A 19,786-nucleotide genomic window follows, 5' to 3' on the forward strand; every position below is an offset into this window, starting at 1 on the left:
AAACACTCACTACATGCTGTGTAAACTGCTGCACACAGAGTAACTATGCCTGACAAATAAGCATCACTGATTTGCTGCAGACATGATGATCTGCAAATGAAGACAGAGGCAGGCAAGACTTGCAAAGCAGAGAAAGATCTTTCACTAGACTAATATATTGGAAGATAAGTTTTGGGACATGCAAGCTCCCCTTCAAATTCAAAATAAAACTGTGGCACTTCTGCACCCAAAAGCTTCTCATTTCTGTTTTCAACCCTGTACGTGGTCTAACAAAGTATGTTAATCAGGTAAGATTTAAGATAGGACAGAAAGAATAAAAACCTCATCTGCTTGTGAAGGACTGTGTGAAATTTTCGTATAAATGCTACAGCAGAAAAATGAGCACTTAGAATTGAGCTCCAACAAGAAAAGATTTGCTCATAGTATGAACAAATTAGGGTAAATTAAGCACCATTTATAAGGGATTTAGAGGAGGTTTTAAACTCTGTTTAAGATAAGGCTAAAACTGCTGTGATTTATCCAATATAAGCTATATTGATCCAGAGAAAAATCTATAATGAAAGTACTTGCCCAGAAAGTGCTTATCTGAACTCTACCTGTAGTTTTAGAACATATATATGGTCCATCTCTGAAAAAAAGAGTATTCTTACTGGAATGGGTTCCCATAAGAGAAAGGTAAGATCTTGTTTCCTTCCCCCTCCTCTGATTACTGAGAGCAAGAAGAACAAATCACTAAGAAAAAAATAAAAAGGTCCAGTGATCTCCTATCTCAAGGGTCACAGTCAGCAGCACAAACAGAAGCCTCTTGAGAACTCAATTTTCACAATAGTTTTGTCCAACAAGAATAATGGTGTAAAACAAGGTCAAGCACAGAGCTCCCTAGACAGCAATTTCAACAGTACTTCAAATTTCCATTAGCATTGCAATCCAGACTCTGGTTTTGGTAGGAAGAGTATCTGTCTGAATATTTATGGTTGCTGAGGTAAACTAATGCCCCTGATATAGGAATGAACAGATCAAGTCAAGCTGCTTTTGTTCCCCAGCTATGGAAAAGATTTATTTTTGTTGCTTTTTGTATAGAAGTCAAAAAACCCTATTTTCTGACTCCCCAAAAACATTTTCATCTATACCTGTCTGTGTGAACATGACAGAACATTCAGGAAAAAAAAAAAAAAGAAAAAGCAGGCTGAGGCATAGCTGAGGGTCTTGAAATGCTGAGTTCCCACTTTTGGTTCCACAGTAAACAAATACAGGAAACATGAGAATTCAAGAAATGAGGTGTCTGAAGACCTGGTGGCTCTCCTGAATGCAGATTTGGCTTAAGAGTTTTACCTAACATACTTTTGGGGTTCCTTGATAATTCTGGCAAATCTCAATGATAAAAAACCACACTTTCTGAACTGAGGCTTTGAGTAAAACTTCAGATTTTCTCCCTCTTTTGTGCACATAGAGTAAATTATTGTAGGAAAAAGCTGCTGATGCTGTATCAGAATTCTTAAAAAAAGAAGTCAAGTGATACTTCTTGGCAAGTAGCAGACTCAGAGACTGTTAGAGATGACAGACTATTTAGTGTATAAACTTGAGTGTTTGATGTTTTCAGTAAGATATTGCAGCCAGCATAAAGAAGAGTTGCCTGTGCTTTCTGTAGTAAAGCTCATACAGAAAGACAGAATGTACTCCATAATCCAAATATTGGAACTGGCACTCTTAAGACTCTAGACTGTTTTTAACACTAAAAGAACCCAGACATCTATGACAAAGTGTATTAATTAATTGGATAAAAAGGACACAAAGAACATCACGACCTTACAGAGGATACCTGCAGGAATACATGAAGGAGGCAGCACCTCTGAAGAACTAACAATGACAATTGCTAAAATGAGACAGTTCTTCAAACTGAGGATCAACAAATGATACACAGTATCAAGAAGACATCAGTTATTAACTAGTAAGAGTTGCTGTTTTTAAGAATGATTCTGGACTTATTAAATGGTTGCAATAAAAAGAGAAGAATATTGGAATTAAGATATCTGAGGGAATGCTGACTAATTTTTGCAGGTCTAATAATTTCATGTCAAAGTGAACCAACAAACTTAGCCCGATCCTTCATAAAAGCACTTTCATTTTTTGAGTTGAAAGAAATTGATATGGAAACTGCATCCCAAAAAATCAGAAAAGAACTTGGATTTATCTTTTGGACAAAAAGGCATACTAACTTCAGGTCAGCACTGTGTTCTTTATTTTGGACTCCTCCTTTTCCTTACAAAGTGCAGAGGGCAACAGAGCTGCACAAGGGCTGACAACACCATATCCCAAGAGGCACAAGGCATGAGTTACCAGCACTGCACAGTAGGTACAAATATCCAGCTACAATGGCAAAACACCCTAGGCAGTGCTGGCCAAGGATGTGATTGCAAGGTAATCACACAGAAATTTCTTCTTTTAAATCCCACCAGTAATTAAGCGAGATAAAGGAAGCTGCTGTTCAAATGAGAGAAAAAAAAAACAAAACACGTGCAACTGGACCGCAGTTCTGGACCAGAGATTTGAAATCAATCACATCAGAGCCCCAGGACAATCCCTACAAAGCAGATGGACTTAAAAGGGTTGATAGAGTTGCTTTCTTTTCTTTAACTATGCTCTTCAGCCATCTTCTGAGGTTAAGATTAAAAAAAAAGGGACATTTTAAGGGGAGCAGAGAAGCATGACATCATCTGCTCCTCATTTTAGCAGAAAGGCAATGGATTCCTGTGTGTGTTCACTGCAGGAACCTTTTGTGGCCAGAGCTGCCTCTTCTGATTTATCTGTATATCTGTAAATCACCTGTGGAGAGCAAAGAACCGATTAGTGTGGATTACTGGAACTATTCACTGCAGAAATGCCAAGCTACCTAATGATGACTTACACTGCAAGTCCCGCTGCTGGAATAAATCTGCTGTCCACCAATTAATGTTGTACAATTCCTATTAAACACATATTATAATTCACAAAATGTACTAATAAGCTTGCTCAAATATCAGACCACAGATGTGGCACCTGGGAGGGCTTTCAAGGTCTGGTCTCTGACAAATGCTGAGCCTGCACAGAGCCATTAAAATCACTGGGAAGTGCATGGGCCAAGCACTACTAGAATGAAGCTCTTTTGCCATTCTCAGTATTTAGACAGAAATCAACAAATCTTCTGTATTTGGACAGGATTAATACTGATAAATCAAGCAGTAATTAATACTGATAAATCTTACCATCCCTGTCATTATGTATACAGTGCTTATTCCATGCACCCACACTGTACTCTGCAAGATGGATTTAAACTAATACTTATTCTCCAAAACAAGTTTCTCACACTGCTTCAGTCTTTTCCCATATTACTGGTAAACATGTACTAAAATTCTTCCAAATCATTCTCCAAGAAATCCATCAAGAGCAATATCTGAAAACTGAAACTTCCTATGATAGATGTTAGCAATCCACTACCACAAAAATCAACTCAACTTCTTTTTGCAGTAGTGAAATATCCACAGTTAAATTTTACATACCTCACTATTTGATAATTAGGAACAGTCCCATACAATTGTAAAATGGCTGTTCATTCACATTCTTTGTGCTTTACTTTCCAAAGTCAGTAATTCAAACAAATCTGAGGGCAATTTTTATATCTCAATAAAAATCTTTCTTAGGTCATCAAGTATTACCAAAACACATGTGCGGTGAAAGAAATAGTACCCAGACAGTAACCCTTTAGGCAAGACAAAAAACCAAAAAATATCTTAAAAGTTGCTAGAGCTAAGCTATTTTAGCAAGGCAGTATCAGTGACTGAGTTTGAAAAAAAATCTTGATAAGCTCCCTGTACAGTAGAGACCAGACCAGCTGCCCAAAATCTGTCAAAAGGCAGGGGTGTAGCCCAAAGTTCTATATAAGCACAAACATAACAAGTAAACACAGTCAGTCTGAACTGATGAGAGAGAAATGCAACATCCAGTCTTAATTAGGGCCTTTGACAATTATGTGTGCTTGTGTAAAATGAAACAAAGTGTGCTTGTGTAAAATGAAACAAATAAATTCGTAGGTTTGGGGTGGTGAAGAAGGGTGAAATACAGCAATTGGTTCTGATGAATTGTGTAGTAATAAATTACATAGTGTGGAGAGAAGGAGCTCTGTATGCTGTCCTAAAAGATTAAAATATTCAGGAATTCTATGGAATTTCATAAAATTGTTGCATCAGTGGATATGTAAAGTAAACTGCTAGTAGGACTGACCTCAAAACCCTTTAAAACCCAATAAATGGATCAAGTAAACCAGATTAAGATTAGCTGTTAAATACTCTGGAAAGAGGAATTTTTTTTTCAGGTCATTGCTAGCAAAACTAAAATGTTTTCTGAGATCTGAAGCAGTTTTTTTGAGCAAAGCAGGAAAAGCCTACACTGTAGGAACTGAAGGAAAAAAATGGAGCCTGGAACTTTTCAGAGGGCTAAAGAAAAAAAAAATTAAAAAGGAAAGGCTGCTGAGTACAAATTTCACTAAAGGGCTTTTATACTTTGACTATGAATAAAGAACTTGCACGTATAAGAGAATGCTTTGCATGGCCTCCAAATTCCTGTTCCTTTATTTTCACATAACTGTGAAAGGATTAAGTTGTAAGCTGGAGTATGAACAGGGACAGACCTACAGAACAATGCTTGTCTAACATTAGGGTGAATTAAGGCTCCTGCCCTAAAATACCAGTGCTCTACCTCCCCAAATGAGCACCAGGCACAGGGCAGCTCCCCAAGAGCGGCCTCATCACACATTTCACCTGCAGTTTAGTTAAGTCAAGGTGAGGCTATTCCCAAAGAATTCTGTTTCTCCATCTTCCCTTCCACATATACTGTTTGATCACTTTTTTGATATGCCCATTTGGGTTTCTGGGTTTTGTTTGTTTTGTGAGGCTAGTTACTATTTGGCTCAAGTCACAAAGTGCTATTCACAGAACCATTAAAGCAAATTAAATGAGAATGTGTATTGGGGTGAAAGGGAATGAAGGTAACTTTAACCCAACTGTAAAAAAACAACTTCAGATGTCTGAGAGTGCCTAGAACTCATTCAATCTCAAATGGTCTCAGAAGAGTTTTTTTCTTTTTGTTGTTTTTAAACTGATCTTGAAATATTTTGAGTTGATTCGAAACTGGAATTTTCCCACTTTTCCACATAAAAGAGGAGGAAATATTTTTGAATAAATGAAGCGTTTTCAAACACTTAAAAATATTAGAACCTTGCAAAGACAAACAAAAATTAATAAAATACAAAAAGTGTCACATTGAAACAGGAAAAATAACTCACAAATTCTCCTCTTTTCTCCCCAGAAGTGTTTATCAAATTAAAGAATTACTTGTTTTCTAGAAGCAGCGTTTGTCTGAAATATTTTGTCACACAAGATTATCTAGCGTAGCTGGAAAGCACATGGACAATGCAGCAGATTGGTGAAAAGTACAAAAGTGAGGTCTGGAAGTCAGAAACTGGCAAATAAAACAGGAAACAAGGGTACACAACACTCAAGACTTCAAAACCAACTCAAGTGGTTTCATCTGAAGGCTACATCTGTCTCTGCAGGCTCCAGAGAAACTGGCTCTACAACAGAAATAGCAAATTAGCAAACAGACACTCACAGTCCATGCTAACACCATTGTCCAGATGGCCCTACATGTACACAGCTTCTGAAAATACCTACAGAGCAATAAAGCAAAACACTGTGCAGAGCACTGCACAACCATATTCACTTCCCTATGACATGCCTTCGATCACAATGAGCTGCTTTTGAAACTAATAAATTCCAGTGATGTTTACAATGTCACCACTGCATTGTTTCACAAGGCAATCCTGCAAAGCAGTGAGTTAGGACTGCAGTCAAAAGAGAGAAGTGAAAATGGTAAGCACAGAAGACACAAAGATTTACAAGGAAAACTTGTCAACTTATTTATTTTCAAAATATAGTCTTTTCTCTTTCTCACCAGCAGAAATTAGTCTCTTCCTACAGCATCAACAAGCCTTACAGAGTTTCAAGTGTGACAGGGTAACTGAGAGAAGAGTAGGACAAATAATAGGGAAGAAGGCTTTAGTCATGCAATCTGAAGCAGCAGGAACCTGATTTAGCAAAACATATTCTCCAAGTATTAAGACAAACCAGTGGCCTGATACACCAAGGATTTTCTTTTGTTCCCAAGAGCAACAAAAAAAGGGGTATCTCATTTATAACTATCTACAGTTAGCGAAGTCAACGATGATTTAAAATATTTGTTCTGTCATCTTAACAATTTTCTCCCTCCATATTATGATTACTTGATGCACTGTTTGAGAAATCTGTCACATTGGAGACCAGTGTAACCAGCAGGTTAGCTAAAGGTTTTCCATATGCAGTGATGAGACCAGAAGCTCTGGAGTGTACCACAGCACAGCTGCCTGCAGTGAGGAAAGCCAAATGGGGGGCAATTTTCCTTTCACTTCTATAAGAAGAAAAAAACTTCTCTTACTGCTTCAGTAAATTCAGTCAATGCTTGTTGGCTAGGGAAAAAAGAAAAAATCCTCTGCAAAATTAATATTTTCCTGAAGATTCATTTGTGTGCTGATAATAGAGATGAGATATTTACCTGGAGATAGAGAGGAAGGCTTTCCTGAATGGCAGACAGCAAAGCCACAGGTAGCTCCTTGTCCTGCTGGAGCACAGAGTGTGGCAGCAGTAAGCAATCCACAATGCGAAACAAGAGTTGCTGTGCCTTGGAAGTAGCCAGTATTGGTGCACAGAACTTTACCAGACATCCTGTTGAAAAAAGTTCAAAAAAATCCCAAACCAATTTACAGTTAGTAAAAAAAATTAAGAAAGCCTTAAGAAGCAATTATGTTAAATTAGATAATCTGAGAGTAGCAAAAGCAACTGAATTGTCTCACTCCTATGTACTCATTCCATGGCATCCTGCTAAAAAATCCCGGTCAAAACAACTCAAAAGTCCATTTGCAGTTCAAAATAAAATACTATATTGATTCAACACAACACAGTTACAAACTTTGTAGGCAAGTGAAGATGCTTTAAGAAAAGTACAGCAATGCTAAAGATAGGATGAGTCCCTTAGATCCCTGCAGAAAACTTAATTAAACTTGATCCATAACCCTACTGCAATCAGCACACGTGCACTTGAACATTTACCTTGCTGTGTGCGTTCATCACTTTTGCAGGGAAATGCTGCCTTTGCCTTCCCTTTACATTTGTCTAACACCACTGGGGCAAAACCACATCAGCAACTACTCACACAGCAACCTAATGTTAGCAAAACATTAAATATCCTTCAAATTGCATTTCATTTCAGCAGATTAAGAAGAACAAGGGGCAGCCAACTCCATTAAGTCTTGCCAGTTCTTTGTGGGCTCTCAGTTCACAAACTGAGAGCCTCAGAGAACATCTTTCTTGTTTTCAGCACAATAATGTATCACTTGCTCAGCTTTCAGCCAGTTTTAAGATTGTTCTTTTGACTTTCAGAAAAAAAAAGTAAAAAGGTGTTGATGTGTAAATACTCCAGCTTTGAAAAACATCTTTATTGCAGGCAAGGTTTATTTTTTCTTGAAAAACTAACTCCCTACTCAGAAGTGTTAATACTCAAAGCACATTAAATAAAACAAGATTCTTATGTAGACGTTTTCAACTTTAGATATTATTAGAGCAGGAAGAAATTTTCTGGGTTGAAAGTACAGGAATATCTCGAGGAAACATGTTTAAGACTTTGAAAATAATGGAACATCAAAAGTAGGCCGTTATAAGATATTATTAATCTATAAAAGTCATTCATTATCATCTCTAAAAACAACGCAAAACAACATTAATCTTGTGGAGTGAAAGAAAACACAATGATCAATCATAGAGAAAGAGAACGATCACCTAACAATACTTCTAATAATGTTGTCTAAGCTTCCTGCTTTGAAAGAAACATGGTCATTCCAGCTCAAAGTACTCCTTCTATTATCACTGCTGTGATGTATGGGACAGTACAAGACACAATCTGACTACAGACAGGAGGTGTTTAGATTTGTTAAGTTGTGTGCTTTGTCCTTATAATTTAACAAGCCCACAGAATGTGAAGCAGTGATTGAAATATACTTGATTTTTTTTTTCCTTTTAAACCTTCTTTATGTTTTCTTAAATAAAAAGAAAGGACATTTTCTTGCACACAACAGCATGACTGAAGATTAATCGTTTCCTACGGCAAAGAACAAAAAGGACAATACCAATCTAAAAAGGAAAATACCAATCTAAAATGACTTTCCAAGGCTCCAACCCACATTTAGGTATCTAAGAATGTTTAATTTTATATGCATCCTGTGTATCAAAGTATGCTGATCTCACAATATAAAAATTGAGTATTTTTTAAAACTTTAATTCCAGTACATTTGGTGCACCTTCTGCATCTTGGTCATGCTTTCCCTGTGCTCCTTAGAATCATGATGTAAACTGTGTGTGCATGCAAATCATTATCTCTGTGTTAAGATACATAAGGTTTACTCTGTTTTTAAAAGTAAGTGGGTCAGACTGGCATATTTTAAAGCACTCTTCTTTTGCACCCTATTAGTGATTCTACGTTTAATGAATAAATGCTAGAATTGCATTTCAGTAAAGTACAGAGTGCTTGTCAAAGAAGGAGTTCCAAAAAAGAAGTGAAGTACATACCTAAGCCTACTTGGCCACTAACATAACTGCACTACATAGGATGTAGCCTGTAATCATATTGCTTATCACAGAATATCCTCAGATGAAAGGGATCCACAAGCATCACCAAGTCCACCTCCCAGCCCTGCACAGGACACCCACCAAAGGTCCCACCATGTGCCCGAGAGCATTGTCCAAGCTGTGACCACTTCCCTGGGGAGCCTTTTCCAGTGCCCAATCCCCCTCTGGGTGAAAAACCTTTTCCTAAACTCCCTAAAAACATAGTTTTAAACACATTACTCCTCCACATTGGTCCTAACAAAATCTGCCTACAATTCGCTGAATTCTACAACTCCTTGGCTGCACTTCCACTTCTACCATAACTATACAATGATTGAAAAAACCCATTCAAATCAGTGACTACTACAGTGTTTTCTTTGGTGAGTCAGGCTATGCCCCATAGCGTGGATACCTAACACCAAAGCTGCACGTTGTCTCAATCCACGTGGCTCAAAACTTGGAATTCTTTCAGAAGGGTGTACAACTACTTTTATGTTCCACAGGAAGAACTCAGAGTTCATCACTTCTGTTTAAAATGAGTGGGCAGAGGAAGGAAACAATAAGAGACCTCATACAAAAAGATCTCATGACCCTCTCTGGGAAGAGCAGATCCACTGTGGGTATAAATTGCTGTAACTTCAGGAACTGCTAGAACTTACAACAATCCTCCCTACAGCTAAAGAGCCAGAAACCAGCTCTTGTCACTGTTTCTGGGTTTGTTTAGGTAAAACAGGTGGTTTTCAGTAATGAATGATACAAAAACATTTTACTTTTGAAAATACTGATTTGCAGGGGTAATTAAAAAAAACCCCATAAACAAAAACCACAATGAGGTTAGATATTAGGATCTAGAGAAAATCTAACTGTAGCACTGGCAACTTTGTTTTTTCGAACATTAAATAGCATGGAGAAAAAAAAATATGTGGATAGCATAGAGGGAGAAAAAAGTATCATAAGTTTATTTTACTGATTCTTTAAAACTATTTCCTAAAAGAAAAGAGTGTAAAATAATTACCTATGATCCAGTATGTAAGCTGCAGACCTTCTGGAGGTCCTTTTGCCTTCAGATAGGGTTTTACGTACTTTAACACATCACCCAAATACTCCAGAGTCTTTGCTACCATGGCAGATTTCTCAGGGAGAGTCTGAAGACCACTGTAAGTTCTACCAACAGCCTGAGAAAACACAAACATTGAAATAAATATAAATCAGTCTCTCATGAGACTTTTGCAAGTAATTTCTTTTTCAGCACACTAAATCTGATACTTAGTCTCTTTTCACTGCAATTGTCTTATGAAAATAACATGGGGTAGAGGTACAGTACCTTAATGAACTGGACAAGAGCATTTTTTGGGTCTTGCTTGAAAACTGACTGTCCAACATTAGCCTTTAAAAGAATGTTTTCTACTTCTGAGAGTTTAAAAATCAGTCTTGTCATTTCTGTCAGCTGCTCCATGTAGGCTTTTCCTGATTATTACAAGAGAGGACATCAATAAATACAGTACATAGTATTTAATTTAGTCCCAAAATAATGAAGTGAAGCATTATTTTAAAATATCTAAAACACAAGTATTTGGCAGCCAACTGCATCTCTCTAGATAAATAAAACAATTCCAAACCAGTTATTTTTCTGATATAATTCATAAGAAAGTGCAGAGTTTTAAGTATGGCTTAAGCTGATGGGTTTTTTTTTTTGAAATCCACAAAATGTGTATGAGAAATAGCGACTGGAAGACAAGTTCTACAGATAATTAGAACTGCATTGGTTTTAGAAGAAGGGATAAAGTATTGCTCTAAGAAAGCAAAGTATCCAGTGTAAAAAAACAGGAGAATTAATTGCAGCTAGATTCCCCCATCCCTCCTTTTTTTTTTCTTTTAGGCCATTCACAGCATGATTTCTGACTATTTACTTCAGATTTTCAATTTTTTTTGGAGCAGTTTCTCCATGGGGGAAAAATAACTTGTCTCCTTGGGAGCAAGTTTTTATTCTTTGCTTCCAAGGAAACAAGCTCTTTTATCTTTGTTTGTGATAAATTTGTCATATGCAGAGCAGGCAAACTATCAATAAATAGCACAAGCAGTGTAAAGAAACACATTTTGTAATTAGGTAAAAGTAAAGGAATACAAACAAAAATACATTTTGTAATTAGCTGAAAATGTTTGCCAGCTTTGCAATATAGCCCCGTTACTGCAAACATGAGGGAAATGTGAGCACTTACCAACTGTTCTCTCAGCATCTGTCTTGGCCCAGGCGCCACTTGGTTGATCGAGGAACATTTGCAAAACGCAGCGAAACCACGAACGCACTGTCAAAGCTTCATAGGACGTATAGCCCATGCTAGAAAAAGCCTCACACAGGGAACTGTGGAGGTGGAAGAGAAAGAAAAAAGGTACAGGGATCTAATAAAAGTCAGCAGAAAGGTGACAGAGCGTGTCATTTGGCTGTAGATGACACATCGTTGTGTATATATGTTTTGGCTACAAAAAAACAGAGGGAGGAAAATCCACACAATGGGAAATGCCTTACTGTAACAATGGATGATTTGACTGTGTTATCTAACTGACAATGTACAATGGTGGAAATAGTTTATCTGAATTAGCTTGGAACTTCATATTGACACTGTTCACACTGTTCAAGCCTTTCATATAAAGCCAGCCCAGGTGTCCCATGCTACTCTGAAGCCTGCTTAGTTCTAACTAAGTCTGCTTAGTTCTAACTACATTAAAGATGGAGAGGAGAAGGCCTCCTTTAGCAAATAAAGATATGCTATGTTCAAAACAGATACAAAAGGGAAACATAAAAGGGCACCTTGGAGATGAGAAAGGAAACTGCTGTACTTGGCAGTACACTTACAGACATATTCATTTAGGTATGTATACACACACAAGCATATCCATTCCCACATAAACATGCTATATATACTTTCAAACACCTGCAACCATTCTACCAGTCAGGTGTCAGACCAGAGTCACTCAATGCACAGTCCCTGTACTCTACTGCTCTGTATTCCCAAAGTTTTATTTGCCTCACCACCACGAGTAGCTGCTGCAATTGTTTTTCCCAAGCATATCAACCTTGCATCATTAATTCTGGAGAAACTCCTTGCAAAAAGACAGCAGGTGTGTGCTGCACTCTGTTCCCAATTACTATCAAATGAGGTGCATGTGTGCTTCAGGTCAGAGATATTTCTTGAAAACAGTTACACCTTTTATTTGAGACTCTTCCTCCCTGATCAGTCCTAGATACTTCAGCTTTAATGAAAAATGCTTGTACTCTTTCTTGATATGTGTACATGTAAATCTACCTATTTTCTACTCATTTTTTACTCATGCTTACAAGTGAATGTCAAAGGTCCAGATGGAAACCAAACTGGATTCTACTTCTCACTAAACAACATTAATGAAGTTGAGGGTTTTTCTGCTTCACTCACTTAAAACCAGTGATATCTGTTGTGTATATTTTGTCTGAACATTCCTGCTGAAGTACTATTGACAAAATAAGTAAGGAGACCAATTGAAAGCAAATAAAATAAAAAAATTAACACTGAATTCCAGCACCGAAGAGAACAAATAGGTTGCCTACGGACTTAATGCTACTTGCAGTATCATGTAAAGAAATTCAGTCTCGTGTAATCTTGATGTACACAGCTAGTCTACTTGGCCCCAAAGACAAAACCACTTTCTGTTGTAGTCTCACTCTTGTTTCTCTTGCTTGCTGGTAGGTGGGCCACTTAGGCATCTTCCTAGAACTGGAAAGGAATATGCTCCTAATCCTTAGAAAGGAAGGAACAATAACTACCTGCTGGAAGCAAGGCAAGTGGTTCTTTTAAAACAGTGAGCTTATTCACATGCTCTGAGTTAGTCTGGACAGCTTGTAACACCATCATGCACTACACAACATGGATCTGGAGAGGAAGGTTTAGGCTCTACTGCAGAAGAAATTCCAAAGCTCATGCATATGTTGCCAGAGCTTGCAGGGTGTAACAGTATTGGAAACAAAATAATCTTTTTACTTTTAACTGAGAATATTTGATGAGAAAATTATCAGAGCACAGTAACCAAGAAGTCCTAAGATTACAGCACTTGGATACTTTGATAACTTTTGCTGTAGAACTGTGTAAGGTAATTAAGTACCTGAATCATGCTAAAAAAAAGTGCTTTCAAGACAACAGTGATACCTCAATATTCTACTAAAAATATCTTACCTTAGGTACACACAAGGTAAGTTGAGCCAGGATAACAATGTATCTATGTATGCATTGTTAACAATATGTCAGGTGCTTAATGAACATTGGTGACAAATACTTAAATAATTGCTTTCAACTACCTACTTGAGTGAAGAGAATTGGTAATTAACCTTATGACCTAAATAATACCAAAATTCAAGTTCAGGAGTCAAAATTTTTTTTCTTTTCATCTCACACAAAGAGCAATAAAACTCAAAATTATAAAATTCAAATTATAAAAGGAATTTAATATGCCTAACTCATATTTCATTCAGCACATATTGGGTATTTGCAACCTTGAATGAAACTCACTTTTTAAAAAACATAAAAGAGAAATTTAGCAGAAGATTGAACACTCCTTTCCCAAGTTCCAAACTGAAACACAAGGAACTAAATTCAACCTTTTCTAACACCTCCCTGCAAGAAGGCCATAGCCTCATCTTTGTCAATCACACTTAAATAATCTTTACCATATCCTGATTTACAGTTACTGTCCATAGTACACTACGTACCCTAAAAATGTGCAACATTTTTCACTTTCAAATACAGTCCAACACAGAAATATTCCCTCTTTCTCTCTCATTTCTCACCTCCTCTGCTTCCAAAACCTGATTCAGAAGCAGGCATGGCAGGCAAAAAAAAAAAGCACACAACAAAAACAACCACTACCCATCCATCTTAGGTTCACAGAGGCTTACTTAGTGAAAATAAAATTTCTCAGGTATATAAAAATTTTACTGGATTGTCCTGGGCAATATGCACTAGCTGATTCTCTTTCGAGAAGACGCAAAGAATCTGCACTATTTTAATCAAACATTACATTCTGAAGCAAGATTTCCCTCAAACCTAATGAAGGATGAAAAGGTGATGGAAGAACAAATAGTCACAACTTTTCACCTGTTTTCAATTAGATGACTTAGGTATCTTGACACCAGCTGAGGCCACACCATGTCATCCCACCCAAAGAGCCGCATCATCGACAGAACAGGCTGTGGCTGCAGATCTGACAGGGCTTTGCTGGGTATATCCAAAGCCAAGAGAGTAAAACCTGTTTTGAAAGAGAGAAAAACATGGCATCATTTTAATAATTTCTCAGTATAATCCCTGTTCCACAAAGAGCACTGAAAATTAATTACAATTACTAATGTGCAGTCTGGAAGTACCAGAAATCTCAATTAGAACAGGGCAACTGTTCTAACAGTGATTGTTTGTATCCACGTTAAAAATGTAGTCTCTATCCCAAGCAGTTTGTAAATCATCAAGACACATGGGTGGCAAAGGAGAAAAAATAGATCCTAACACATGCAATTTTAAACAGATTCACAAAACCACAGTTTATAAATCCTGAAGGCATAGTTTTACCACCTCTGCAATGTCTTAAAACCTGCTTTTTCATCTTCTTGACTTCCTTTTCTTACCTCCATCCACTATATCTTGCCCTGTACACTTAAGTATTACTGTGCTTTACGGGGTTGAGTTTTATTTATTTGTTTTGTTGTTTTTACGCACTTCTCACAGTGAAAAACTGGATCTGAAAAGAATTCACTCAGTAAAAGCTGGTACCTCTCTATTTTTAGAAGACTTTCATGTATCAAAAGTTACCATATAAATAAAGCACTACAGAAAAAATTTACTCTTGCAAAGGATCTCCATATAACTGCTTCAGATCTAGAAACTGGGGCAGTACTTTGTGCAGAATTTTGGTAATGAAGCATAACCTTTTGCTGTTTCTGTTAATTCCACTGTAGATTCTGTATCCAACAGTACCAGAATAAAAATATAATGCCTTATTAATACTGCAAGTGACAAGTGCATAAAAACTCAGAAATTTGATGTAATCTTAAATGCTGAGCAGTTATTGGGTTACAGGAAATGAGAAACATCAAATGAGTCAGGAAAACTGACTTTGGAGGGCAATGAAAAAGGGGCTCATTAGTTCCCAAATTCTCCAATTCAAATAAATATAAACCTGCATGCATTGACAAACTGACTTTAAATTAGACAGAAAAGGCTAGTTTTATTGTTGTTCACAAACAACAATAAAGTTGTTTTAATTAACAGTACAGGGACAGACTACCTTTAGCCATGAAGGACTTCCCATTTCCTTACGTGCCTCAGAATAAACAATAAGGTCATACAGAGTCCCCATTCTGCCTTAGGTGAGGAAACAATTTGTGCCAGCCTTCCTCCAGATTATCACCTCGTTTCTGCAGCATCAGCCTTAGGAGAGGCTGGGGAGAGAGGGGAGGCAGAGCAGAGCCCTGAGGCCCGGGCTGTTTGCCTGGCAGGGGGAGCAGGAGAGCTGTGCCAGCTGCTCTCCCTCTCCTCTGGGCTGCAACCTCAAGGCAAGAACTCAAACAGCATGGGAAAGGTTTGCCTGTCTCTGCAGTGCTACCTTACACATCTCTACAAAGCAGGTCACAACTGCACTCCCCTCCTTCTCAGAGGAGTTTATAATAGCTTGCTGCTCTTGCTATTTCACTGTGCTAATATAAAAATAGAAAAAAATCTATGTCACTGTAGGAAATGAATGAAAGTTTTGACATTAACAACCTTCTCCTTTGATTTGTATTGCTGTTTCTCACACATGTTTCAGCACTGTGAGACCACTACTGTTGCACACTGCCTCTTTCATTAATGCTGCCTCCTAACTACCACAGAGCTGCTTCAAATGAAGGGTCTTTTAGGTTTTCTATTACCAGCTCAGTACTCCTGAGCTTGTAACTTTATCTAATTCATATCATGATGGGAAAAAATATTTTATGTTTCACTCTTCTGAATTTTAGTTAACTGGATACAAGATTTCATTGTAACTGCAGAATGCCATGTTAGCTACTGATGTGAAAGATCAAACTGGGATATCTTTCTATTCACTGCCAAGCTGACTCATTGCATGTGGAGTTCACACACATATGGAATGTTGTACTTCAAGATTAAAAGCCTTCAGTGCAAAGCAAGACAAATAACTAGAATGAATCATTAATAGTTTTATGACCACAAACATAAGGATTTGTCAAGAAGCAACAGACAAGTAAGCAACCTTTTAAAAATTGCTTTCAAATGAAAAATATTTTAGAAAATTTAATTTGAATCTCGACCATTATGAACAGTTCAATACAAATAAACGTCTACAAAAACAAGTAAATTCTGAATATAGTGAAAAACAGTATCCTTATTTATACTGTATAACACTTGCATGTTGATTATAATTTGTGACTAGTAGTGAAAAAGAAGTCAGGTTTGTGTAGCTTCAAACCCCTTTGGCATTCTCAGTGTGTCTGTACCCTATTAAGGAACTCAACACTACAATACTTCCTTCTGCCAAAACATTTAGCACAGATTCTACTTTTTTCATTTATACACACTTAAGTTACTACATGGAAGGAGAAATATCCCAAAGTACAAACTCCTTGAAAGTTTGTGACCCAGAGAAGAGCACCAAACCCAGTAGGTCGCAGGCAGGGTCAGTGCTAACCTGCAGCTGTATCAGCAAGCTGTGGGGAAGGCGGCGTCTGAGACATTCGCTGGCTCTTCAAGTAGGGAAAGAAATTTCTCCAGAGAGCACTGGCGACAGCAAGGTGGTGCTCTTTAGCCACTAATGGAAGCTGTGCATCTGGGGCTGTGTTTCCCAGCTGAGGTCCCTGGCTTACACGTTCATGCACGCTCCTAGGGAGAAACAAAAACAATGTTTACGTACAATAAATGAAAAATTCACATCTTTTTAAACAGTATTTACAGCTACTTTAAACTGTAGAGTCTGAGAACTGAAGGATCATTTTGAGCAATTAAAGCCTTTATGCAAAGACATTATGCATACTAGTTATTTGATGGATGAATGATGGCATATTAAGCACCATAAAGTTAATGTTAATTACTAATGTCAACCATTAATTATATGCTTTTTAATATGTCAGATCAAAATGAGAAATTGGCAGCTTTAAAATTAATATCTGCATTTTGCAACCGTTAGCATGACAAGCAAGTCTGCTTCCAATCGAAAGGCAGGTGCTTCTTTAAAATTTCTGTCACTAGGATTTTTAGGATTGAGTTGTGTACAGCCAATAATGGCAAATGATTTTGATCAATTGTAAAGCTTCCTTCTGAAATCTACTTCTCACTTGTACAATCTCACTAGGTACGAGGTTAGATAAAAGATTCATTTTATCCTGATGCACTGCAGACAATTAGGTTTGACAGCAATGCCCACAGCTTTGTTAGTACAGTAAAGACAAAAGTTACCACTACACATAACTCCCATCTCTTCCTCAGACAATGTGGCATGAATTCAATAACACACTCAATTTTCTTTGATTCTTCTAGTACCATTCCTGCTACTTAATCTAATTTGGAAGTTGTGACTTTCTAGAGGTTTAATAGAGATATGTCTTCAGGGAATCAATGTTCTCTGAGAAATGGGGGGGGGACATTAATAAATTTGTCTGGTAGAGCAGGATAGGAGGCATTATAGCAGCAGGCTGATCAACTAAATAACATGCTTATTAAAAACAATCTGTAGGAACGCACTATCATTCCTGTTCCTATTTATCTTCTGGTCAACCCAATTGAGATTGTGCATTAAAGCACAAGCAGCATTATTACATTTGCTTTATTAAATTCTATAAACAGCACTGTAAAGTCAGAGTCAAGATATTTATAAGATAATGGCAAACTGCAGAGGCATTGAGAATTGCCTTAACACTAACATTTCTAGACTACAATGTTTTTTTCTTAACTGCCATTCTCACAATAGCAAGTGTTTCACAAAAATCCTCCCCTGGATCTTTATTTTATGCTTACCCTAATTTGAAATAGACCAAAACAAAAATAGAAAAACCTCCAGCTTCTAGTTCCCTTCTGGGAACGGAGGAAAATTATGAAAGAATTACACAACTCACAGCACTCATTAGGACATCTGAAATGGAATAATTTTAAATAAAGAGTAGGTTGGCTGCAAGGCCTTCCCATACTACGGTTGATATTAGAAGCGCATCTCATTATATCAAATTAGTATCCAAAAATTCTGCCCAACACATAATTTAAAACATAAAACATACTGGCTGTCAAAGGTAACGATACCTTATGCCTGCCTGCAGGCATTCATTAGTTTCAATAGGACAGACAGAGAGAATTGAGTACCAGCTACTTTTCGAATGGCTACATTTAACAGACAAGGAAAGGTATGCAGCATTAGGAGGAATCAAGGATTTCTTTGAGAGATGGCATGAGTCCAAACACAGGAGCAGAAGCCAGGAATTCTAAACCCAACATTTATTCCCTCTGTGGCTTCACATAAATCATACAGCCTTTGTTAGCCTCAGTTTCCCAGCCATGATATTTGGATAGTGAGACAGCTTACCCTTTAAGGATGCTGTGAAAACAATCAATGCTTAGAAACTGAGGATTATATTCAGTATGCCAGTTGGTATTCCTATTTACAAGGCATATTCTCCAAGTCAACATGAACTGAAATAGAAGCAAGATTAGCATAAAGAGTCAAGCAGCACTTCTTTGGGAGCATCCCCTCATGAAAACAGGGCAAAGAAAAGGGTGTAGAAACCATGAGGTGTAGAGGTCAAATGATGAGATGGTAAAGACAAGGCAAAAGACAAAAGTTAAAAAAATTATTTTTGTCTATTGCAAAAAGCTTAACAGTAAAAACAAAGGGCTTTTCTGTTCTATTTTGTTAGGAAAGGAAACATGATGCCTCATAATGCAGAGAATAAAACTTCTGGGACCAAATTCTGCCCTACTTACACCCAGACTGCACTGTAAAACTGCACAAAGACCTTTTTCTCTCCTCTAAATTGCCTCTCCAAAGACGGGTGCCTTGCATCTCCTTTAGCCATCTATGCAAAGTAGAAGGGTGTACAGACTTCCAAAGTAAGGTAATATATCTCTGTGTCAGTGGAAGGGCAACACGTACAAATCACTATTTATGTTTATTCATAGTAACCTACACAAATGCTGGCAATAAGGTAAATGCTTGGAATAGATGGGGCATCAATATATGCTGCAGCTGAAGTAGCCAGCTATTTCTACAAACTAGCACATTTTTAACTCTACTAAAAGATGAATAAATGCAATTTTACTTTTTATACAGGTTTCTACTTTTTTCTAACACTAGACAAGCATACCATCAAACATTACTCAGTTTCTAAAACTTTATATATTTGATTTTCTATTCTGCTAAGAACTCAGGAACAACCAGTTGCCTTATTACATTGGTAATAATTTGGTGTAGTTTTTACTTTTAAATAATGAATTTTCTATTTCTTAAAAAAAAAAAAAAGCTTTTTTTTGTTTTTTATTTTTCATTTTGCCATCAGATCAAATAAACCCTGGGTTTATTAAAGAAGGGAATAATGCTTGTGCTACCTGAATGAGGATTGTGCTGGATATGTAGGTATAATAGCATACAGGATTATTTTCTATATCCTACACCTAGAGTAAAGAATTGCAGCCATTTATCTGGATGTAGACACAGTAATCATAAAATATGCCCTTGCAAGCCTGCATTACTAAAACAGAGCCAAACTTTGTCAAGCCGGAAGAGTAAAACACAAAACTCATCAGCCTGCCTGTATTATGGAAACTTTCAAGTCACTACTAGTCTGTAATCTGCAATGGATACATAATAACATCCAGACTTAATGAAAAAATGTCATTTAATTTGATCTAGAAGGGTTCAGAACTCCCCAGCTCGAGAGAAGACCTCTCTCCTACCAGCACTGCCAGGGGCTACCACCCTCAGGGTCTCCCAGGCTGTGAATACAGACACTGGGCTCTCCACAGACAGCATTCCCAGCTCCTCGACTCCCAGTCCAAGGCAGGCCA

General features: G+C 37.3%; 1 protein-coding gene across 2 annotated transcripts in view; it reads right to left on the reverse strand.

Moving 5' to 3' along the window:
* The window catches only part of MMS22L (MMS22 like, DNA repair protein), a 90,965-nt gene that overhangs the window by 8,974 nt on the left and 62,205 nt on the right, over positions 1-19,786 (reverse strand). Inside the window, exons 15-21 of one of the 2 annotated variants that reach the window (XM_074538533.1) lie at positions 16,428-16,618; positions 13,850-14,000; positions 10,946-11,088; positions 10,051-10,193; positions 9,742-9,901; positions 6,622-6,791; positions 1,169-2,823 (exon numbers count right to left, since the gene is read on the reverse strand). In XM_074538533.1, the coding sequence (XP_074394634.1) occupies positions 2,722-2,823; positions 6,622-6,791; positions 9,742-9,901; positions 10,051-10,193; positions 10,946-11,088; positions 13,850-14,000; positions 16,428-16,618 (1,060 nt within the window). In that variant the 3' untranslated portion in view covers positions 1,169-2,721. Of the gene's footprint in view, positions 1-1,168; positions 2,824-6,621; positions 6,792-9,741; positions 9,902-10,050; positions 10,194-10,945; positions 11,089-13,849; positions 14,001-16,427; positions 16,619-19,786 lie in introns of those variants that run through there. The other variant, XM_074538532.1, reaches the window with a different exon arrangement.

Source organism: Zonotrichia albicollis, chromosome 3 (assembly GCF_047830755.1).
Source record: "Zonotrichia albicollis isolate bZonAlb1 chromosome 3, bZonAlb1.hap1, whole genome shotgun sequence".
Classification (NCBI taxonomy): domain Eukaryota; kingdom Metazoa; phylum Chordata; class Aves; order Passeriformes; family Passerellidae; genus Zonotrichia; species Zonotrichia albicollis.